Source organism: Ochotona princeps, chromosome 24 (assembly GCF_030435755.1).
Source record: "Ochotona princeps isolate mOchPri1 chromosome 24, mOchPri1.hap1, whole genome shotgun sequence".
NCBI lineage: Eukaryota > Metazoa > Chordata > Mammalia > Lagomorpha > Ochotonidae > Ochotona > Ochotona princeps.
The window spans coordinates 27,412,040-27,435,335 of record NC_080855.1 but is presented as its reverse complement, the minus strand read 5'-3'; the positions used below and the strand labels follow the sequence as shown (position 1 = coordinate 27,435,335).

The window sequence follows — 23,296 nt, the reverse complement described above, 5'->3', positions numbered from 1 at the left end:
AAGGCCTCCACCTGCTACGTTGGGTACAGGGAGGGGAGGCAAGAGCCCCGAGACCTGAACACGAGGCTGGAGGTGCTGAGGACAGAGCACACCTGTGCCAGAGTCCAGCAGGTGCTGAGGCCCCCGAGATGGGGGACTTGCAGTGGGGTACAAAAACCAGGATTCGGAGCCACAGGACACAGCTAGGGAACCAAAAACCCAGAGAACGGAAGAAGGGAACAAATTACGCGGGAAACGCATGTAGTCAGGGAGCTGCCCTCGAGGACCTACGTCAGGTAAAGGGCACGGAGGGAGGACGGGGAAGGGGGAGAGAGGCTGGGAGGACGGGGAAGGGGGAGAGGGGCAGAGAGGCAGGGAGGACAGACAGCCCAGTGGCCGAGAGGAATGGGCCCGGGCTGGGAAGAGTGCCAAGGCAAAATCTCCGAGGTCAGCTTGGCAGGGCTGCTGGCTCACCCGTGGACGGACCGAGTTGTGAGCCTGGATGAAATCTGGGGAGCAGCCATGGGAACAGGTGTGGGGGAGATGAGGGCAGCCCCGCAGGCACCTGCAGGTGACAGGCGACGGTGAAGCAGGACTGGAGAGAGAAGCACCAGGGACGGCGGTGGGGGCTAAGGCAGCACCTTAAAGTCAAGGTGGGGACTGCAGGGGTCAGGAAGGAGATGGGTCATCCCTGGCAAAGGTTCTAGAGAACAGGGCCCGGCGGCGTGGCCTAGCGGCTAAAGTCCTCGCCTAGAACACCCCGGTATGGGCGCCGGTTCTAATCCCGGCAGCTCCACTTCCCATCCAGCTCCACTTCCCATCCAGCTCCCTGCTTGTGGCCTGGGAAAGCAGTCGAGGACGGCCCAAAGCTTTGGGACCCTGCACCCGCGTGGGAGACCCGGAGGAGATTCCTGGTTCCCGGCATCGGATTGGCGCAGCACCGGCCCGTTGCAGCTCACTTGGAGAGTGAAACATCGGATGGAAGATCTTCCTCTGTCTCTCCTCCTCTCTGTATATCCGGCTTTCCCATAATAATAAATCTTTTAAAAAAAAGGTTCTAGAAAGCGGACACTGCAGAGGTCAGGGGAGATGGACCTTGTGGCAGGAGAGGGTCTGGGGTGTCCATCCCCTTATAGGAAAGGCTGGAGAACTGGACAGGAGAGGGAATCCCATGGCAGGAGGACCCCTGGGATGGAGGGGCACATCTACCCCTGCTCCCCACCCTACCTTCTTTACACGGATGGCTGTGATCACGTGGCTTTCATCGTACTCCCGTTTGGAGCGAACATCTGTGGAGGGAGATGTGGTTTCACTGAGAATCAGCCTTGCAGAGGAAGTGGTAGCCTAAATCCCCCCACTGTCACCACCAAGGGCATGTTAAAGAGTCCGTGGAAGATGGGATGACAAGTTTAGGGGGCCAGTGCTGTGACAAAGCAGGTTATGCTACTTCCTGCAGCACCAGCACCCCATAATGGGCACTGGTTCAAGTTCAAGTTGCTCCATCTGCGAGCCACCTCTTTATTTAATGTGCCTGGACAAGCAGTAGAGGAGGGCCCAAGTGCTTGGGTCCCTGTACCTGCGTGGGAGGCCTGCAAGAAGCCTGGACTCCTGGCAGCTGCCTGGCCTAGCCCTGGCCACTGCAGCCATTTGAGGAGCAAATGGACAAAGGACCTCTTTATTTAATGTCACATGCATTAATCCCTTAAGGAGAAAACCAAACACTGGCTTTTACAAAGGCTTCGTGCTGATCTTCACTGCGATCTGATTACTTCCTGGACATGCCTCTACTGGCAGAGGGCCCTTTCACTCCTACATCGCACGACTCCCTCTGGCACTTCCTACACACCTAATCAACTCCCTCGGTTTTTGTTAGCTGCAAACAGCTTATTTTCTCCCTTGCTTTTTATTATTAAAGACATTTACTTATTTGTAAGAGCAGGAGAGAGAATCTTCCATTGCCTGGTTCATTGCCCAGCTGGGCTGGTCTGAAGCCAAGAGCTTCTTTTGGGTCTCCCATGTGGGAGCTGGGGTCCATGCAGTTGGACCACCCTCTGCCACTTTCCCAAGTGTATTAGCAGGGAGCTGGATCAGAAGTGAAGCAGCTAGGACTCAAACAGGTACCCATATTGGATGCCAGCACTGCAGGCAGTGATTTCACCACACAGCCCCTTCTCTCCTGCTTTGGAAGGGCAAGCTTACCAGGCATAGGATTCCTGGTCGATGTTTTCTTTTAGCACTTTGTATCGGTCTATTGCCCAGGCCTCCCAAGTTCTGATGAGAAATCCCAATAACCTTATGGAGGAATCCTTACTTAGAGCAAGTCACTTCTTACAACCTGCAAGTTTCTCTATCAGGGACTGGTGCTGTGGCATACATAGCACTCAACTACCTCCTGTGGGAATCCCATAAAGGTACTAGTTTGAGTCCTGGCTGCTCCAATTCTGATCCAGTTACCCAATAATGTGCCTGGAAAAGCAGCAGAGGATGGCCCAAGCCTTGGTCCCCTGCTGCCCATTTGGGAGACCCAGAAGAGGTTCCTGGCTTCAGCCTGGCTCAACCCCAGCTATTCATTTCATCTGTGGTGCAGTGGGTAAAGCCACTGCCTAGGACAGATGCCGGCATCACATACAGGCACTGGTTCGAATCTCAGCTGCTCTACTTCTGCTCCAGCTCCCTGTTAATAGCCTGGTAAACACAGCAGAGAGGGCCCCTGAACCCATATGGGAGACAGGGAAAAGTATCTTTGCTTTGACCTGGCACAGCGCTGGCTGGCCATTGTAGCCATCTAGGGAATGAACCAGTGGATGGAAGATATCTCTTTGTAGCTCTTTCAAAATAACCCAACGCAGGAGGAGGAACATGCCCCCACTCACAGGGTGGGCCTCCCTGTGATGTCACGGCCAGAAAGCAAAACCTCAGTCCAACATCCTCCTGCACATGGAGGCAATGTTCCTCAGAGACCGACCATCGAAATCCAAGAGCACACAGGATGCACTGTGAGTGACCTGGTAAGACTACCCCTTGGGTGCAAGGATGGTTCAGACTGCGAATACCAGGCCCGGAGCGGTGGCCTAGTGGCCCAAGTCTTCGCCTTGCATGTGTCAGGATCCCACATGGGTGCCAATTCATGTTCCAGCGGCCCTGCTTCCCATCCAGCTCTCTGCTTGTGGCCTGGGAAAGCAGTCGAGGATGGCCTAAAGACCCGGAAGAGGCTCCTGGCTCCGGATTGGCTCAGCTCTGGTCACTGCGGCCACTTGGGAAGTGAACCAGTAGATGGAAGATCTTCTGTGTCTAAATCTGATTTTCCAATAAAAATAAATTAGGAAAAAAAAAAGACAGCAAGCATCAATGTGAGACACCAGAGAGGAGAGGCAATGTGAGAAGCCCATCTCACAAAGCTGCATACTCTGCTGGTCCCCACAGCGCTGCACACTAGAGACACAGCAAGACAATGTAGATGAAACTTACTTCAACCCGAGGAACATTCTATATGGAAAGCCATGGCTAACATTAACGCAAGTACTGAGTACGTGCTAGGCAGAACCAACTTAGTCTGCAACACCCACGGGTTCCAGAGCAACTCCAGTCCAAAAACAAATCAGCTCAGGAACTGCACCTACAAGCTGATTGTGGCGATGACCAGCTGGACTCAGAACCCTAGCCAAGAAAAGACAGAGGACAGAACGGGTCAATCAACCTTCTCAGATATATGTTGGCAGCGAAAACTGGGCGAATGAAGACTATGATGGACAGTGTCAACCAGTGAACTCTGCAACAACCTCATCGAGCTGGGAGTGGCGAGACTGGCAGTGATTCATAACTAGAGAAATATTAAAACCACTAGGGGTTGATTGCAGCTAAATAGTCTCCCCAATAAGCTGTTCAATCCATCTGGACAATGAGCAGCTGGACTATGTGCATGGCATTTGTTTGCAAGGGAAGAATCTTGATTGAATTTGAACTGTAATGCTGCAACGGGGTGGGGGGGGTCCACCGTGGGGGAAGACCTTCCATCCGATGATTCACTCCCCAAGTGAGCTGCAACGGGCCGATGCGTGCCCATCCGATGCCAGGAACCAGGAACGTCTTCCAGGTCTCCCACTTAGGAGCAGGGTGCCAAGGCTTTGGGCCATCCTCGACTGCTTTCCCAGGCCACAAACAGGGAGCTGGATGGGAACCGGGGCTGCCAGGATTAGAACCGGTGCCCATATGGGATCTTGGTGTGCTCAAGGCGAGGACTTTAGCTGCTAGGCCATCGCGCCAGGCCCGATTCCTCTATCATATTACAGCAGCACTTCATGCTGAGGAGCCTACCAGTCTCCTCATAGTATTTTCCACCTCCCTTCCAGTGTTAACTCGGGCTACAGGGCGCCGTCCCTCAGCACAGCCGAGTTTTGCAGTACTTACCCAACAAACAGAGATAGTTGGGCTCCGTTAGTCTGGAGAACTGCGTGACCTGGTTCAAGATGTTGTAAAGCTCCGTCGGTTCACACAAAACCAGGTCAGCCATCCTGTGGGGAGGATCCACGCTGGACAGGCTGAGCCTGCCAGTGCTGAATTCAATCAACTCTTCCTAAATATCCCACAGACACATCTGGGGAGTGAAGCAGCGGTAGAAGATCTCTCCACCTCTTCTAACTCTGCCTTTCCAGGCAAATGAAATCTAAGAATACCAAACAATAAAAACACAGGTAGTGAAATGTAGAGCTGAACAGAATGCTTGAAACAAGATGCTGAGCCAGTGAATACTGTGCTTAGAGGTAGCGTGTAGAGGAGTCCGATTTGTTCGCACATTTAGCGGATGATGAACATCTACTTGATGTTGGAACATCTACACACGTTTGAAGTAACTGAAATAAGACCTGTCCTCAGGGAGGTTATAGTCTATCAAAGAATCTGTCAGAGAAGTAAAAAGGAAGAGGAAATACTTACACAGGAAGAGCACTCTAAAAGGTAAGCCCCCGTAGGTAACCTGAACCAAGTGCTCACCTAGCTGGGGGAGGGGAGTGCTGGGCGAGGCGGAGTGAGGGTGGGGGGATGGAGAAGGTTAAGACCAACACTTTCCCAGGGGCAGGAGCAAGCTCAGGCCCCCGAGGGAGTGGAACTGGAGCCTCATATGGCTGCAGCTGAGAGTCACAAGAGGGGGCACCTGACGAGGCCACCATGGGTGAGATTGGGGGAGCCCTGGAGGCTGCTGGGAGAAGAGGTGACAGCTGAAGGACAGGCCTGTATGTGGAGCTGGTCCCTGGATACTGCCTTGAGCAGATGACTCTATAGATTCTTGGCCATTGCTGAGTTTCATACGTGTCAGTTATTTCTACCAAGCTGCGCTTTCCTGGCATCATGGTTCAAGATGGTAGAGCAGGAATGGCAAACTGAAGGCCACTCCTTTTCCTCTTGCCTTGCTGCACCTACCAGACTCCCGGGACCTCAAGTGCAGGAAGAAGGGCGGCGGGGGCAGCGGGAATACCTGCTCAGGGATCCAGCTGAATGGACCTAAGATGTAGTATCTTTCTATGAACTTGACCCCAGTGGGAACATCCTCAGTCTGTCAGGAAAGCAGGTGCCAGCATACATTTCAATCCTGCATACTGGACACCCACCAGTAGGGGAGGCTCAGGCCTGCTGCTAGGGTGTAGTAGGCTAAGCCTGTGCTTGTGGTGCCAGCAGTCCAAATGGGCTCTAGTTCTAGACCTGGCTGCTCAACTTCCAACCCAGTTCCCTGCTTTGGCCTGGAAAAGCAGCAGAGGATGGCCCAAGGCCTTGAGCCTTTTTCTCCTACGTGGACCCAGAAGCAGCTCCTAGCTTTGAACAGGCTCAGGTCCGGCCATTGCAGCCACTTGGGAAGTGAACCAGTGGATAGAAGAGATTTCTGTGTCTCCTATCAATCTGACTTTCCAATCAAAATAAATTTTTAAAAGTCTGACTGTCCCCTACGCAGCCCACCCAGAGCTCTGCTCCAGCAAGGGCAGGTGCCCATGTTCATGGCCAGAGTGTTTTATTGGGGTTGCCAGGACCTGAGACCAGCGAGTGAGTCAACCAGATCCAGCTCCTCTCCCTGGGACCAATGCCTGGGGTCGACCATTCTGATAGCAGGAGCTACGGGAGGCTGGACCTGACCACTGGCTGACCACAGGCCAAGAAACCCCTTAAGTGCCCACAGTGGATACCACTGGGAAAAGCCACAGCGCAAGCTTCACTTGGGGATTTCAGCTGCTGGTTTGGGTTGAGCCCAGAACAGCAGAAGTGGGGGGAGCTCACTGCCAATTTTACTCCCGTCTTACTTGGCTGGGAAAGTCAGGCTTGCCCGGCGGCCCAAGGCTTTGACCAAGCCGACAGGCATCCACGCCCCTCCCCCATGAACTCACACACCCTGGCAAGGCTAAGCAACACTAAAGCGAGATCACGGATTTGGGGACAAGTGTAGGAACACCACAGGTTCAACTGATACCTGTGGTGCTAACATCTCATACTGGAGTGCTGGTTCAAGTCCCAGTTGCTCCACTTCCAATCCAGGTCCCTGCTAATGCACATAGCAGAGCAGCAGACAATGGCCCAAGTACGTGAGAGATGTGGATGGAGTTCCAGGCTCCTGGCTTCAAGCCTGGCACAGCCCAAACTGTTGCAGGCATTTGGGGAGTGAATCAACACATGAAGATCTGTTTTTCAGTCAATGATGGATGCTGCTTGCCTTGCACTGGACCTTACAGTGTTCAGGAAAGTAAATTTCCTTTGTGCCTAACCTGTCTAACTGCATCTAGGACCCTTGGATAGTTTACAAGTCCAGTGTGCAGAATGCACCACCCAGAGAGTAGTGGGTCAAAGACCAGAGCAGGCGTTGGTAAGGCCACGTTGCTGTCCTGGGGCAGGCTCTAAGGGGATTTTGAACAGTCTTTCCCACACCCCAGCTTGACCTCTGCTGGGTGGCCACGTGACGGCCTCAGACCATAGCACCCCAGACACGGGCCTTGACATGTGTCACTCAGTTCAGACCCAGGTCCACGGAAGGCCAAGGACCATGGCAACCTCTTCCCTCTGCCTTACCCATCGTCAGGCTAGCCTGGGGACCACAGCTGTGGATCAAGGATCTAGACCAAGTTGCCCACATCCTGGCCTCTTGGACTCCACCTGTACTTCCCCAAACCTAGGCCTATACCACCCTGGGGCACCCCAGTGGTCCTACAAGGACAACAGGCCTACTGGGTGTCAGAGGTGGGGGGGATAGTGAATGGTACCACCTGCTGACCATGATCGCCACTGCCACGCCTGGTCTCGCCTCCCTTCAGCCTGTCGTACTGCTTCTCCCTGCTGAAGCCCTGCTTTCCACTTCTCAGACACACATCCTACGCCCTGCCCAGGCCCTGCATGCCCTGCCCGACCTCCAGCTCGGATCTGTCCAGGCCCACAGCAGCCACCACTGTTGATGTTCTGTTTTTGTGCATGTGTGCATCCCCCATGTGGGTGCAGGGTCCCAAGACTTTGGGCCATCCTCAACTGCTTTCCCAGGCCACAAACCAGAGTCCAAGTGGAATGCCAATACTGGCAGGTAGAGGATTAGCCTGTTGAGCCACAGCACCAATGATGCTGTTTCTTAGGAACTCCTCAATGGCAGCCTCTTGGCCATCGCCTGCCCCTGACCTCCCAGTGGTCCTACTGAAGTTAAGACTTTGGCAAGGTCAATTCCTTGGCTTCTAGCAGATATGGGTCACCAGGGAAAGCTATGGTTGTTTATTTAAATACAGTTGTTTTAAAATTTGCATTCCTGGGAATCAGCATGGTAGCCTCGCAGCTAAAATCCTCAACTTACAAGCACTTGGATCCCATATGAACACTGGTTCTAATCCTGGCAGCTCCACTTCCCACCCAGCTCCCTGCTGCGGCCTAGAAAAGTAGTAGAGGACAGCCCAAAGCCTTGGGACACTGCATCTGTGTGGGAGACTTGGAAGACGCTCCTAGCTCCTGGCTTCAGATCAGCTCAGCTCTGACCATTGTGGCCATTTGGGGAATGAACCAGTGGATAAAGAACTCAGCTTTCGAATAGACTAACCTTTTAAAAAATGAAAGTATGCATCAAAAGATGGAGTTGCATGTTAGATGGAGCAATCAGCACTTTCAGCTAAGGAGGCCCCGCCTAAGACATGGTTTCAGGGTTGAGTGTGGGTTGGCATACAGTATCTGTACATCACACTAATAATTCTGGGAGCCCATGATGTATGTCAAAGTGACTGGCACACATCAGCATGTGGAGCTAGTGTGAGTAGGCGTTGCTGGACTCATGTGGTTGTACATGAGGAAGGCTGGACCACACAAGTGAGTGGTCCAAGAGACAGTGAAGACAACATACTGCAATCTTTGGGAAGGAAGATAACGTTTCACAGTTCAGGTGGTGGTACCAAGGACCTACACTGCCCAAACCGATTAGAACCTTTAAGACCTCTATACTTGACTGCATGTAAACTAAAGATCTGAAAAAAACAGTTAGCAAATACAGGGCTGGTGTTAAGCTGTGGTTAAGCTGCGTCCTGCAGCACCAACATCCCATATGGGTGCTGGTTTGGGTCCTGAGTACTTCACTTCCAAGCCAGCTCCCTGCTGATGAGCCTGGGAACAGCAGCAGAGGATGGGCTAACTCCTTGGGCTCCTGCCACCCGTGCATGGGGAACTTGAGAGTGTACCAGCAGATGGAAGCTTTCTCTCTCCTCTTTGTAGTTCTGCCTTTCAAATAAGTGGTTAAAAAATAAATCCCTTCCACAAATCCACATATGCCCATGTTGCTTCATGATGTAAATCCAAAAGGGTGTGTGTGTGTGTCTATGACCTTGGCACAGGTCGTAGGCACAGGCCTGGGCCCATAGGAAGCCACATGAACGTGTCATGTTCTGCCCTGCAGCAGGACTTCCCGTTGGCCCTGACCTTGAGTCAGGCAACCCGCTTCCCATCTCGGCTCTTCCCAGACCTGTTTGGCCCTCCTCCACCTTCCAATAAGGCCTCTGGGTGTGAGTCACCCTCCAACAGCTGCCCACTGGAGGTGCACTGCACTTCCAGGGGTCACAGGGTGGTAACTGCCCTCCCAGACCTCATCCTGTTCTTGCCTCTTGCCTAGCACCTCGAACCTTCTCCCTACCAGCATCTTTCTCTAGGATTTCCAACACAGACACAGGCCTTGGTTTTCTTGAGTGAATTTGGGAAGTCAGAAGCAACCCCTCTGAACAAACAGGTTACATACACGAAATTTGGAAGGCAGAGCAATGGACGAGAGTGGGAGAAAAAGACCTTCCACTCAGTGGCTCACTCTTTAAATAGCTGCAATAGCCAGGTCTGGGTTAGCTCAGGGCCAAGAACAGAACTCCATCCTGGCCTCTCCCACGAGTAACAAGATCCTGTATCAGGGAGCCTAGTTGGAAGCAGAGCAGTGGGGACTTGAACTGGGACTCCAATACGGGATGCTGGAGTTGGAAGCAGAATTTAAACTACTGTGCCACAACATGGGCCCCTGAATCAAATTCAATTTTAACGTGAGGATGTTTAAGCAACTGTGATGCCTGCTTCGTAACCACATCGCTGCTTGTGCGTAGCCCTGCTTGGTCAGTGTCACCACTATACGGGCATAGTGGCTGCCACCAGGTCAGTGCACAACAGCAGCAGCTGTTAAGTCTTGTTATTAGAGGGCCCAATATGGTAAACTAGTAGCTAAAGTCTTTGCCTTGCACACACCAAGATCCCATATGGGTGTTGGTTCATATCCTGGCTGCCCATTTCCCATCCAGCTCCCTGCTTGTGGCCTGGGAAAGCAGCTGAGGGATGGACCAAAGCCTTGGGACCCTGCACCAGTGTGGGAGACCTGGGAGAAGCTCCAGGCTCCTGGCTTTTGTTCAGCTCAGCTCCAGGCGTTGCAGCCACTTGTGGAGTGAACCAGCTAATGGAAGATCTTTGTCACTCCTCTCTGTAAATCCAACTTTCCAATTAAAAAAAAATAAGTGAATCTTAGTAAAATTACGTGGTTCCAAAAGATTCTTAAAGAAGACTTATTAGGGGGACTGCTGTGTTAACTTAACAGGATAATCCTCCACCTCCAAGCACCAGCATCCCATATGGGCACTGGTTCACATCTCAGCTGCTTCACTTCCATCCAGCTCTCTGCTTGTGGCTTGGGAAAGCATCAGAATGGTTTAAACCCTTGAGATCCTATACCTAGAACAAGCTTCTGGCTTAGCACCAGCTCAACTCTGGTCACTGTAGCCATTTAGGGAATAAATCCGCAGATGGAACATCTGTCTCCCCTTCTCTATAAATCTGCCTTTCCAGTAAAAATAAATATTTACAAAAAAAACCTGCCTATCAAATCTTTTTTAAAAATAATGTAGGGTCTGGCACAGTAGCCTAGTGGCTAAAGACCTCACCTTGCACATCACAAGATCCCATATGGGCACCGACCAGTCCTAATCCCAACAGCCCCACTTCCCGTCCAGCTCCCTGCTTGTAGCCTGGGGAAGCAGTTGAGGACGGCCCAAGACCTTGGGACCCTGCACCCGTGTGGGAGACCCGGAAGAAGCTCCTGACTTTGGATCGGCTCAGCTCCAGCCATTGTGGCCGCTTGGGGAGTGAATCAGATGCCAGATCTTCCTCTCTCCCGAATTTGAGGCTTTGCTCAGATTGTTTGGGATGGCCCCCATAGAGGACTAGAGGGGTAGTCCTTTTTTGTATTTTCACTGGAAAGGTAGATCCACAGAGACAGATCTTCCATCCGCTGGTTCACTCATCAAATGGCTGAAATGGCCAGAGCTGAGCCAATCTGAAGCCAGGAGCCAGGACCCTCCTCCCATGTGGGTGCATGGACCCAAGGCTTTGGGCCATCCTCTGCCGGCTTCCCAGGCCATAAGCAGAGAGCTGGGTGGGAAGCCGGGACACAAACCGGCTCCCTTATGGGATCACAGCCTTGGTGGTGGTGGGTTAGCCAGTTGAACCATTGTGCCAAACCTATAGTACCTCTGAGAGGCTGACGTACCAAAAGAACTGAGCCCCAGATGTGAGGGGACCTGGGGTTCTACACTCTAGTCCCTCCTCTGTAGGGATGACTTCAGCTCTGGCTACCCCTTTCCTCTTGGAGTCACTCCCCTCCTGCCCACTGACCACTCACTCACCATCACTCCCACATCACTTTCTCCCCTGGCGAGCTTGCTCTCTCTCCATGTTTTCTGCACCCCTTTCATTCATCCCTCCAGCCCCGAAGGGCACCAACTCTCCCCACCCACAGGCACTGGGCCTACCCTTTCCACTCCCAGGCCCACCATCACATTCCAGATGTTACTCCCCTCATTCCTTGGCCTCCCGGTCTAGCTCCCTCATCCCCCCAGGTGTTCCCCCTCAGTCCTTCACGCATAGGGTTCGTGTATCCCTCAAACACATGGCCAGCAAGTGCCGTGGAAACTTAAACACCGGCTGCCCAAAAGTAAAGACTTTTGCAGCCAATACTCATATGCAAAGATCTGTTTTGCTTGTATTTTTCCCAACTATTTTTGAACAATTTATTTTTATTGGCAAGGCGGATTTACAGATAGGACCGACAGGAACATTTTCTATCTGCTGATTCACTCCCCAAAAGCCACAATGGGTGCAGCTGAGCTGATCCAAAGCCAGCAATCAGGAGCCTCTTCCAGGTCTCCCATATGGGTGCAGGGGCCCAAGGACTTGGGCCATCCTCTGCCACTTTTCCTGGCCACAAGCAAGGAGCTCGATGGGAATTGGAACAACCAGGACTAGAACTGATGCCCACATGTCATGCCATTGCCTGTATGTGAAGGATTAACCTGTTCAACCATCACTTCAGCCCTTTCCAACCTATTCCAAAAGCATTCACCTCTTTCCCCAGACGCACCAACCAGCCACAAGTGGGACAACAGATGGTAGGTGTAGTAGCTGGTCTGTTTCTTGAAGATTTTGATAGGCAGATTTACAGAGAGAAGGACAAAGATCTTTCACCTGTTAGTTTACTCCAAGTAGCCATAACAGCACAAGCTTAGCTGACTGGAAGCCAAGAGCCAGGAGCTTCAGCCACACAGGTGCAGGGTAGAGGGGAAGTGAAGCAGCTGGGACTAGAACTGACACCCATATCAGCTCACCTGTAGGCCTTGGTGTCCAACTAAGCCATGCTGCTGGCCCCCCAAAGTGCTCTTCAATTTTTTCTCTATTGCCTGGTGCAGTAGCCTAGTGGCTCTAGTCCTCACCTTGCATGCCTGGAATCCCATATGAGTGCCGATTCATATCCCAGCTGCTCCCTTCCTTTCCAGCTCCCTGCCTGTGGCCTGGGGAAGCAGTCGAAGACGGCCCAAAGCCTTGGGACCCTGCACCTGAGTGGGAGACCTGGAACAAACTTCTGGCTCCTGGCTTCGGATACGCTCAGCTCCAGCCATTGTAGCTACTTGGGAAGTAAACCATCAGATGAAAGATCTTAGTCTCTTTTATTCTGTAAATCTGACTTTCCAATAAAAATGAATCTTAAAAACTGCTCTAAAATCTCTAGAAACGCTTCTCATTAGGGCCAGTGTGGTGGTACGGCAGGTAGTCCTCCACCTTGTGGCAATGGCATCCCATATGGGTGCCAGTCCCTGCTTATGGCCTGGGAAAGCGGCGGTGGATGGCTCAGTCCTTGGGAACCTACGTCCACATGGGAGATCCAGGAGAAGCTCCTGACTCTGAATTGGCTCAGCTGCAGACATTGCAGCCACCTGGGGAGTAAACCAGAGGATGGAAGATCTTCCTCTGTGCATCTTTCTAATAAAAATAAATCTATTGGACATATTGACACCTTCTACTCCCATAGCACCTACTAAGCCGGCAGGTTCCCGGGGCTGTGCCCTCCTGTCCCTCCTACTAACCTCTCAAACTCCCCTCCCCAAGGGGGGGGCTGCTGGTCACACCCCAGGGTGCTGGCACGAACAAACGAAAGGGACAGAGGAGGTAGTGCACGCACGTATGTTCTGTGTGGATGTTTCCCTCCCTGCCTCACGGGCCCGTGTCCAGAACAAGCTGGAGCGAGGGCTATCTGCCAGGGGCAACGGGGGTCCCCTAGCCGGATCTGTGTGACCTGAGGCGGCAGCCCTGGCTTCGGGAACGCTTCTCTCAGCCGGCCCGGAGTCCGGACCACCATCTCGCTCCTCTGCGGAGATCCTACGACTCCCCCATTTGCAGGGACACAAGGGGCGGGGTGGGGCCGAGGTTTTGGGGAGAATTCACTTCGCCTGACCTGCGGCGCGGCCTCGGCGGGGCGCACCAGCCACAGCAGGGTCTCCGTGTGGAGCCCCACTTGGAAATATGGCTCCTCTCCAGGCGACCGCGCGTCCTCGTCTCGCGGGAGACGCCTCTCCCTGTCCTCCTCCTCCTCCTCTTACTCAAAGCTCCACCAGCAGCCTACTCTGCCCCCGGATGTGGCCGTGGTATCGCGAGATCTAGGGAGGTTGCGGGTGGGTAGGGGCGGAAGCGGGTCCGGTCTCGCGAGGCCAGGGCCGCGGCGCCGGGAGCTGCTCCGCCGTGTGGAGGTCGTTGGAGTCACTTGCTGCAGCCCGCCAGCTCCTGCGCCCGTCGGCCCCGCGGCCCCTGCCCGTGCCCACAACCATGCTCTCCGCGCTCTCCCGGCCCGTCGGCACCGCTCTCCGCCGCAGCTTCAGCACCTCGGCCCAGGTAGGCCCTGCGCGCGCTGTGTTGCGTGAGCCCACGAGCTGGCCCCACGTGCAATCCCCCAAGCCACCACCCACCCCGGCAGGTCTGGCCGCTGCCACACCGCCCTGGGCGAGGCTGCAGCGCGCTGGGCCGGGAGGGCCGAGGGGAGAAGGCGTGGGAGAGAGCCAAGGATGGATACACGACCCCACGCTCCCCCGAGGCTAAGAAACTGCGACTCTGGAACTTACTTTTTTTGTGTGCAACTTTCCTTTGATTCTGGCAGCGTCCTTGGGAGATGTGCGTGGATGCGTGGTAGGGAGCTCCATCCCCACCGAGGGTAGAGAACCGGTCCTGAGGTTGCAGGGTCATCGGGCCAGTGGCCTGCTGATGGCCCCTTTTAAGGAACCTGGCCAGAGGCCGCCTTCCTGCCACGGGGGAAGCCTGGGCCAGCGCCCAGGTGTGCTGACTTGGCCCAACCCGGGACCACTGAAGGCCAAGCTATTTATAACCATGTCGAACAGGGAATCACCTGAAGAGTATTTAAGGGAGGAAGAACAGGCCCTGTTGGCCCTGTTTTGAACAGGTGTTACGCTTTCCGCCCCAATGAGACAAACTGCATCGCAGTTTGAGGCATTGCCTTTCAATATCACAGCTGTGGTGTGGAAAGAAGTGATTTTCTTTAAAGGGACTTCAGTTGCTGGTCATGGAACTTTGAGACCTTCCACACCCCGTGCGCTCAGTTCATTTGAAAGTAAATTTAAAAAATAATAATATACAGATACACCAAATATCTGCTTGTTGGCATCTGCGCTGAGTAGGGGAGATACCAGGAGGAGCAGTGGTACCTGACACCAGCCAGCACCGCCTACACAGGTGCAGGCGATGAGTGATGCTGAGGGGCCCAGGAGTGGAAGTTGGTTCCAGGGGAGGTGCTAAGGGGTGAGGGCGTGGTGCAACCTGGGTGGTGCCTGTGCGGTGACTAGAATCCTAACAAAGCTCCCCGCTCTTCTAGAACTTTCCATCTTGCCTCCTACAGTGAAGTATATCTTGGGGGACAAGCACATAGGAATAAACCAGTAGGGATTGGCAGGGAAAATAGTTTCCATCTTAGATCCTGCTGGGGTAGGGCGCCCCTCCATAGGATGCCCCCCAAAAGGTAGCATTGGGTGAAGTTCCCCAACTAGCCTTCCCATACGAAAAGGGTGTCTTCCCAAGAGTTGGGGCTGTGCCTTGAGTGGGTGCTAGGAGAGCAGGGGCAGTAGGGGTTAACAGTAGGATTTGTGCAATCCTGTGGGGCACAGCAAGGCCTTGATCTGAACTCACAGAATGGTCCCCCTTGTGTCAGGTAACTGCTGCCGAGGCGGCAGGATTGGCCCAGGAGCAGGGTTGGATGAGAAGGGGAGAGGATTGATTGTAGGTGATCCTGAGGTTTGGGGCAAGAAATGTTGCAAGAGAAAAGAGAAGGCGTGGGTAGGGGAGAAGTTATTAGGGCCCTGGTTTTAGATTTATGGAGTCTGGAATGCCTACTAAAACAGGAAAAATTACTGTGTATCCAGGCTCTGTTAGACCCTGTTGGTAGCAACTGCTCCTCATTTTGAAAATACTAGGGAAGTGACAGCATTTTGCAGTGTGTACAAGGCAGCCTGCCCTAGTGGGGAGGGATGGAGGCTGACCCCGACTCCATGTGACACTCCCCATGTGCCCTGCGAATTGATCCACGTTGGGAGCCCAGTGAGGGCACCGCCAGAGGCATCCACTTCCTGGTCAAATATGATTTTTGTTTTGCTAGCTTAAAAAAGTGTTTTAAGATTTATTTATTTTTATTGGAAAGGCAGATATACAGAGAGGAGAGGCAGAGAGGAAGATCTTCAGTCCAATGGTTCACTCCCCAAGCGGCCGCAATGGCTGGAGCTGAGCCAATCTGAAGCCGGGAGCCAGGAGCTTCTTCTGGGTCTCCCAATGTGGGTGCAGGGTCCCAAGGCTTTGGGCTGTCCTTGACTGCTTTCCCAGGCCACAGGCAGGGAGCCAGATGGGAAGTGGAGCTGCCGGGATTAGAACTGTCCCTCATATGGGATCCTGGTGCATGCAAGGCAAGGACGTTAGCCATTACGCTATCATGCCAGGCCCTACATTAATCAAACTTCCATCATCTCCTCTTGCAGCCCCGCTGTGGACCCCTAAGGTGCTGCTGGCAAATCCCATTTCCCACGTCCAAGCCTCCGTCCCTCTGGGCGTCCCATTCAGGTTCCTGCTAGGAGGCAGGTGCTGGGGTTCCTGCTGTCTCGCTCCTGCCTAGCCCAGCCTGTTGGAATTCAAGGCCTGGCTACAGCGGGTCCCTTTAGAGAACCATTTCCTAAGCAGAAACACTCCAGGCGCTTCGTCTGGGTTTGGTGCTGGCTGACATCACTCATCGTGGGATCCAGCCTACTCAGTACTTTAGGTCTCTGCGTCTGCCGGGGACTGCTTGGGACTGGCAAACCAGGCTGGCCAGTGACCAGGCAGCCAATTTGGGGAGCAGTCTGGTATTTGCTTGAACTTGGGAGTAGTGACCACATGACTTGTCAGTTCTACTGCTAGGTGCAGGTCCAGGAGAACTAAAGTCACGTCCCTGTATCAGTTTATATGTGAATAACCGTCATAGCAGTATTATGTTTCAGCCAAACAGTGGAAACCACCCAGGGGTCCCTCCGTGAGTGGAGGGTGACCTGTGTGGTCTCTTCGATGCCTAGACCCACTCGGGGACAGGACAGGTGTGGATAGGGCCAGGTGGTGACGACCGTTAGATATGCGGAGCTCCGGGGATAGTCAGGTCTAACTTCATACGCTAATAAACTCATAAGGAGAAGCTGACTCATCCCGGCCCCGGCCTTTTAAATGTGAGGCAGGCCAGGCGAGTCTATCCTCAGCATCGAGGGACTTCTCTAAGCCTGTATCTGTCTTTACTGCAAGCCGTAACACCCCAGACCAGCTGCCACTGCTTCTTGGCGGCTCTCAAGTCCGGCAGGTCCTCACCCTGCCCCGGGCTGCAGTAGGGACCTGGGCATCTGGCCTTGGTCCCACGCAGGTCAGAGGTCCAGCACAGAGTCCAGCAGGTTCCGGGTACATGCGTTTGACACCAACTCCACCCCAAGAGTCCTTTCCGTGTTGTGCTTCCTCTCAGACCAATGCTAAAGTAGCCGTGCTCGGAGCTTCCGGGGGAATTGGCCAGCCCCTCTCGCTTCTCCTGAAGAACAGCCCCCTCGTCAGCCGCCTGACCCTCTACGACATCGCACACACCCCCGGCGTGGCCGCTGACCTGAGCCACATCGAGACCAGAGCGACTGTGAAAGGTACTGGGAGACATGGGACAAGGCAGTCTGGCTTTCCCATAGCCGGCGTTTCCCAATTTGAAAGGTGGTGGAGGCAGCGAAGGGGGAACCTCTGCGGGGAGTCACAGGGCAGCAGGGGGCGCTGTCTCCGGGAAGCTCTTGGTAAATGCCCAGTGAACCTATTTCAGGAACTGTCCTGTAGTTTTATCAATGATTGGTTACACCCACACTGTTCATCATTGGGCTGCTACCCATTTAACTTTGCTTTCCATAAAAACAAACCCAGGTTGTGATAAGTAACTCTCCATACGTCATCTTTCTCGGTCTCCTAAAGTATAATGAGTAGCCAGGCCTGCTTCAGCACTTGCACTGTGCAGCACCAAGTTGCTGCCCGGATGTTGGGCCCTGCCTTGCCCCACTGACCGTGGGAGAGAGCACACACTTGATGTTAAACCCCATCCGGGAGGTTGGCTAGCAGAGCACATGTGTGGTGCCCTCCTAGTTGCTCTGAGCCCTCAAGCTGCCTCCCCTCCTGAGCTGTTCAAGATCAAAGACAGTTTCCCGAGGTCTTGGAAAGCCGAGGAGGAGATGTGGGTGCTACCATCTGGGTCAGGCCTTTTCCCCTGCAGCCTTTGGGCCCACTTGGAGCTGACTGCTCAGACCTGGGCTGGGGCTAGAGCGATTGGGAGGAGACCCCATCACAAGTGGGGCCTCTAGCTGGCCCCAGGAATCCCCAGGCTGTGTCCCCAAGAAGTGTCAACCCCCAAGGTTAGGACGAGCAACATGATGATTCTTAACTGTGTTTTCCAGGCTACCTCGGACCTGAGCAGCTGCCCGACTGCCTGAAAGGCTGTGATGTGGTGGTTATTCCTGCTGGGGTCCCCAGGAAACCAGGTATGGGGGTGGGGGCAGCTGGAAAGGTGGCTGTCTGTCAAAAGTGGATCCCACCCTCTCTCTATGACAGACCAATCCCAGAGGCTTCCATTAACATGGGGAGACATGGGGTCCCCTGCCTTTCTCAGCCACATGGCAAAGCCCTGTCCCCTCCCTGACCCAGCTCCACTCCCATAGACTCTTGCAGCACCCCCGTCTCACTGTGGACTGTTCTCCCCACCACGTAGATGGACCCAGAGCAGGAGCCCTGTGAGCCCCCAAGGCCGGATTTCTGGCCACAGCCTAACACACGGCACTTGACAGCCTAGCTGGGAGTGCCTTGCGTTCCAGTGAACATCTGCCTTGGATCGTTTCAGGCATGACACGAGATGACCTGTTCAACACCAACGCCACGATTGTGGCCACCCTGGCCGCTGCCTGTGCCCAGCACTGCCCGGAAGCCATGATCTGCATCATCGCCAACCCGGTGAGTGGCGGTGTGCTTACAGATAGGAGGGCCCACAGCCCAGTGTGCTGGTGTGTGCCATGCCTCCTTCCTGAACATTCCTTCTGGAGCAAAGGGGTCAATTATGTTAGCGTCTTACCTCCCTCATTCTGTGTGAAAGATGACAGACACGGAAACATAGGTCTGTCACCTAGTGGGTTGCTCCTCAAATGCCTGCGACAGGTGGGGCTGGGCCAGGCCAAAGGGCAAGACTCCATCCACGTCTCCTGTGTGGGTGACACAGAGCACCTTGACCACTGCCCCAGGCACCTGCCCCTCAGGAAGTTCTTCCTGCAGCTAGCTAGGTGCCTGTGAGCAAGCCACACCTCTTCCCCAGCCCTGTACCGGCCCAGCGAATAAGCCCATCTAGAGGCAGCGGGGCTGCCTTCTCCCTTGCATTCAGCTTGGGTCGGCACTTCCTGCCCCCACCACCCCGTCTGCTCATCTCAGCACCCCCAGCCCTACTGGGCTGTGGTGTGCAGGAGGCTCATTCTACTCCGACCCTCCAGGAGCTGACCCATCCTGGGGACGGCTGTGGTCCCCAGGGCTCACCAGCACGGCCTTGGATGGCATTGAGCAGCAGACCCCCAACAACAAGCTGAACCCACGTCCTGGTGTCTGGGAGGTGGCGGTGATGCTGAGGGTCGTGGCTGCTCACAAGCACCCACAGTCACGCTCCGGGCACCTGCCTTTCCCTACCTGCCCATCCTGGGCAGAGCTGGCACTTAGTTAGGGGTTGTTTCTTTTGCTAGAGAACTAGTGCTCAGTGTACATCTAACAGTTTTGTTTTTGCTAGAAGGTTCCCGGGAGGGTGGCATGAGACACCTGTTAAGGTGCCTGTGTCTAGGATCCGAGTGCCTGGATTCACTCCCCAGCTCCCCCTCCTAGTATTAGCTTCTCACTGACTAGACTCGTGGGGGCGGCAGGCAACAGTTCAAGTTCTTGGTGCCTGCCACCCCTGTGGGAGACCTGGATTGAGTCCCTGTCTTCTGACTCTTCAGATCTGGCCCAGCTCCCACTACTGAGGGCATACAGTGAATGATCAAATGAATGGCTTCTATCTCAAGTGAAGTCCAGGAGAAGATAGAATGAAAAGTTCAGGCCCGGCGCGATAGCGTAGTGGTTAAAGTCCTCGCCTTGAACGTGCCAGGATCCCATATGGGTGCTGGTTCTAATCCCGGTGGCCCCACTTACCATTCAGCTCCCTGCCTGTGGCCTGGGAAAGCAGTCGAGAACTGCCCAAGGCTTTGGGACCCTGCACCCACGTGGGAGACCTGGGAAAAGCTCCTGGCTCCTGGCTTCAGATTGGCTCAGCTCTGGCCATTGTGGCTGCTTGGGGAGTGAACCATCAGACAAAAGATCTTCCTCTCTGTCTCTCCTCCTCTCTGTATATCTGCCTTTCCAATAAAAATAAGTAAATCTTTTTAAAAAAAATGAATGAAAAGTTCAACTGTTCTGATGCCAAAACACTTTGAAACCCGTGGCTGTTTTCATGAAATGCCTTTCCCATGTACCGAGTACCTCATTAAGCACTTACCCAGTACTAAACCACTTTAATCATCACAACCATTTCACAAGGCAGCAGAGATAAAGAAACCAAGTCCTAGGGAGTGCAGGTGACCTGGCCACGGTCAAGGTCTCAGCTGTTCTTTGCTCTGCCCCAGCATCAGCCCAGGGAGTGAGCGAGCGCCCCCTGCAGGAAAGGAGGTGCCAGGTTTACCTGGAGTAAATAGGTGGCTGAGGCAAGGTAGCTTCCTATGCTGTCCTCTTGGCCCTTGACAGCGCGCTGAGAAGCTTCTTCGCAGCTTCCTGCAGGGCTGTGCACCCCACTCACGCCCATCTGGCCTTCCCAGGTTAACTCCACCATCCCCATCACGGCGGAGGTCTTCAAGAAACACGGAGTCTACAACCCCAACAAGATCTTTGGCGTGACCACCCTGGACATCGTCAGAGCGAATACTTTTGTGGCAGAACTCAAGGTAAGGGCTGCAGCAGGCATTGCCCAGAGCACCCAGCCAAGCCCCCTGACCCCATCCCAGCCCTTGCCAGTAACAGACAGGAAAATAGGGCCCACATGTGCCCTGAAGGCTGGCGCGTCTGGCATTCTCCTCAGAGTCCATGCAACACGGCCCCTGTAGATTCTGGGGCTCGCGGCCACCAGGCTGATCCAGGGTGACGGATGAGGCAGCCTGTCCAGGAGAGCCCTGTGATGCTAGGTCTTCCGTGGCAGGCTGCAGGGCGCCAGCTTCCTGTAGCAGAAGTACGGGAATGCGGGTGAGGAATGACATCAGCCCGGGCAGAGGGATCCCCGCTTCTGAGCAGCTGTGCGCTCCTGACGAAGGGACACCCTGCTATGACATTGGCCAATTGCAGGCTGCTTCCTGGCCATGCCCGCTGTCTCAGCATCCCCTCTAGGAAGGCCTGAGATCTGCTCAGAGCCATAGCAGTGCCTGTCCCTCGTCTTTGTTGTTCTACCATGTATTTGTTTGAGGGAGGGACGGAATGGAAGGAACAGAGCTTCCATGTGCTGGCTCACTCCCCAGATTGGTTCAGCAGTCAGGGCTGGACCACACTGAAGCAAGGAACCAGGAACTCCCATCCAGCTCTCCCATGTGTGTGGCAGGAAATCCAGGCACTTGGGCCATCCTCTGCTGCTTTCCCAGGCACGTTAGCAGGGAGCTGCATCAGAAGCAGAGCAGCCAGGAATCGAACTGATGCTGTGACATGAGACATGGCTGCAAGCAGCAGTTTAACCCATTGTGCCACAGCACTGGCCCCCTGTATCGTGTGGGTGTGGCCAGGACCCATGCTGTGGGTGGCCCCGACCTGCTGAGAGCTAATCAGGCCTCCCTCTGATGACCAGGGCTTGGATCCGGCTCGAGTCAACGTTCCTGTCATTGGTGGCCATGCTGGGAAGACCATCATCCCCCTGATCTCACAGGTGTGTCAGGAAACGGTGTGGGAAGCACCAAGGTCAGGTGCAACCAGTAGGTACCTTCCTAGAGCCCCCCCAGACTGGTGGCAAAAGATGGTGCCAGTGTTGTCCGCTGTAGTCTAGAAGGAGAAAGGGCTCAGAGGGGGGCGTGGGGCAACACACAGAGCAGCCGGGAGGAGCTTAGTGTAAAAATGAAGGGAGACAGGGCCGGCAGCAGGAGAGTCCCATCCCTGAGCCACAGGAACACTCTGGATATGCATTCTGACCAGAACATGGGGTGGGCGTTCCTCACAGGGAGGGCTGGGGAACTACCCCCACCCCCAAAGAGTGGGCTAACTATGCTGTGCAGACATTGCGGGGGAAACTGCAGCGGGATCTGTGGTTGGTTTCCTGGCACACCAGGACCCATCTCTTCGTCACCTTGTCGGTGGTCATGGGGAATGTGAAGGTCATGGTCAGGGCTGCCACTGAAGGGAGTCCACAGTGTAAACCTCACTTTACACGGCAGAGGGGGTGGTGATGAGGGAGTGCAGGGGCAGGTTGGGGGCTGTGCACACCACGGGGGGGGGGCACCAGCTCCTCACACGCCCTTGACCTTGGCTCACAGTGCACGCCCAAGGTGGACTTCCCCCAGGACCAGCTGGCGGCGCTCACGGGGCGGATCCAGGAGGCCGGCACGGAGGTGGTCAAGGCCAAAGCCGGAGCAGGTAACGTTGGAGCATCCATGTGCAGGGCCCTAGGCAAGGCCAGGGCTACACTCGCATTTGCCTGGTGAAAGGCATGCCTCCTGGGGTGGGGTGTTTTTTGAAGTTGGCAACTGCCTGCCATTCACGAGTGAATAGACTTAAGGGGTACCCCACCCTGGATTCTTGGCGGGCAGACTGGACTCCCCTGGCACTGAGCTGCCCAGCTAACGCCTCCGGGCCACCCTAGGCTCTGCTACCCTGTCCATGGCCTACGCTGGTGCCCGCTTCGTCTTCTCCTTGGTGGACGCCATGAATGGCAAGGAGGGCGTTGTTGAGTGCTCCTTCGTGCAGTCACAGGAAGCCGACTGCTCCTACTTCTCCACGCCGCTCCTGCTGGGGGTAAGTGTGCTGGGGCGGGGGGGCACCACACAGCCCCAGAAGGACACAGTTTAGGGAGGTGAGAATGGGACCACCAGATGCCTGCTGTTTGTTCCTGGCTTCACACAGTGACTCACTGAATTGCACTGGATTCGGGTGGATTTTTAAAAGTGTCTCTTTGGTGCTTTAGCACCTTGGGGAAGAGATTAGAACTTTGAGGTGTGTGCTGTCAGGTCTAGTGATGCCCATGGCTGACCAACCGAGCAGGCTTCCCAAGCCTGGTCACCCTCCCTGTGCACTGGCCCAGCTCCAAGGGCGGGCAGGAAGGACGGAGCGTGACGTGACGGTCGAGGATGCAGCCATAGGGATTACCAAGGCCGGGATCCTCACCTCGGCTAAGGGCTCGGGAACGCCTCGCCCGTCCTAACTTCTTGCCTCTTCCCCCTCTTCCCCCTGCCCTATCCTGCAGAAAAAGGGCCTGGAGAAGAACCTGGGCATCGGCAAGGTGTCTGCCTTCGAGGAGAAGATGATCGCCGAGGCCATCCCCGAGCTGAAGGCCTCCATCAAGAAGGGCGAGGACTTCGTGAAGAACATGAAGTGAGCACGGCACTGCCGCTGCCACCGCGTCCCCTAACTTATGACAGCATCATGTCCCCGACTCCCGCATCCCCTGCTTCAATGATGGTCGTGGCGTGCCCGGGGCCACCCCTTCCGGGTGGTGGGCTGATTACTGGTGCATCAATAAACGCAATCTGATCATCTTTTTCAGGACCCCCTCAAGCGGCCTACTTTCTTTGTCCCCCAGCCACTCGACTGCCTCTCCCCATAGCTCACCTTTGTGGCCAGGTGCCATCCTAGACGGAGCGAGGGGCTTTAAGCTCGCCTTCATGGTTAGACAGAAGCAGGGGGCTAGCCTGGGCTCTTGAGAGTTTGTTCCTGCAATGGGGTCAAGAGGTGAAGTTTATTGACACCTGCT

General features: G+C 54.6%; 2 protein-coding genes across 2 annotated transcripts in view; one reads left to right on the top strand and one right to left on the bottom strand.

Moving 5' to 3' along the window:
• Positions 1 to 13,314, bottom strand: part of STYXL1 (serine/threonine/tyrosine interacting like 1) — a 30,835-nt gene extending 17,521 nt beyond the window's left edge. Inside the window, exons 1-3 of the mRNA XM_012927554.2 lie at positions 13,223 to 13,314; positions 4,387 to 4,573; positions 1,207 to 1,268 (exon numbers count right to left, since the gene is read on the bottom strand). Of these exons, the coding sequence (XP_012783008.1) occupies positions 1,207 to 1,268; positions 4,387 to 4,489 (165 nt within the window). The 5' untranslated portion in view covers positions 4,490 to 4,573; positions 13,223 to 13,314. The remainder of the gene's footprint in view (positions 1 to 1,206; positions 1,269 to 4,386; positions 4,574 to 13,222) is intronic.
• A 128-nt stretch (positions 13,315 to 13,442) lies between these two features.
• Positions 13,443 to 23,091, top strand: MDH2 (malate dehydrogenase 2). The gene is made up of 9 exons (XM_004586983.3): positions 13,443 to 13,656; positions 16,796 to 16,964; positions 17,754 to 17,837; positions 18,194 to 18,303; positions 20,175 to 20,300; positions 21,185 to 21,262; positions 21,864 to 21,963; positions 22,190 to 22,341; positions 22,790 to 23,091. Exons 1-9 carry the CDS (start codon positions 13,591 to 13,593, stop codon positions 22,919 to 22,921), a joined length of 1,017 nt encoding a protein of 338 aa, XP_004587040.2. The 5' UTR covers positions 13,443 to 13,590; the 3' UTR covers positions 22,922 to 23,091.
• Positions 23,092 to 23,296: the final 205 nt, after the last annotated feature.

Bases quoted from the DNA above. Each gene is read 5' to 3' on its own strand.
- MDH2 (XM_004586983.3), top strand. From the start codon at position 13,591: ATGCTCTCCGCGCTCTCCCGGCCCGTCGGCACCGCTCTCCGCCGCAGC. The intron at 18,304-20,174 runs GTGAGTGGCGGT...TGGCCTTCCCAG, and splicing joins TCTGCATCATCGCCAACCCG to GTTAACTCCACCATCCCCAT. The intron at 21,964-22,189 runs GTAACGTTGGAG...GGGCCACCCTAG, and splicing joins CAAGGCCAAAGCCGGAGCAG to GCTCTGCTACCCTGTCCATG.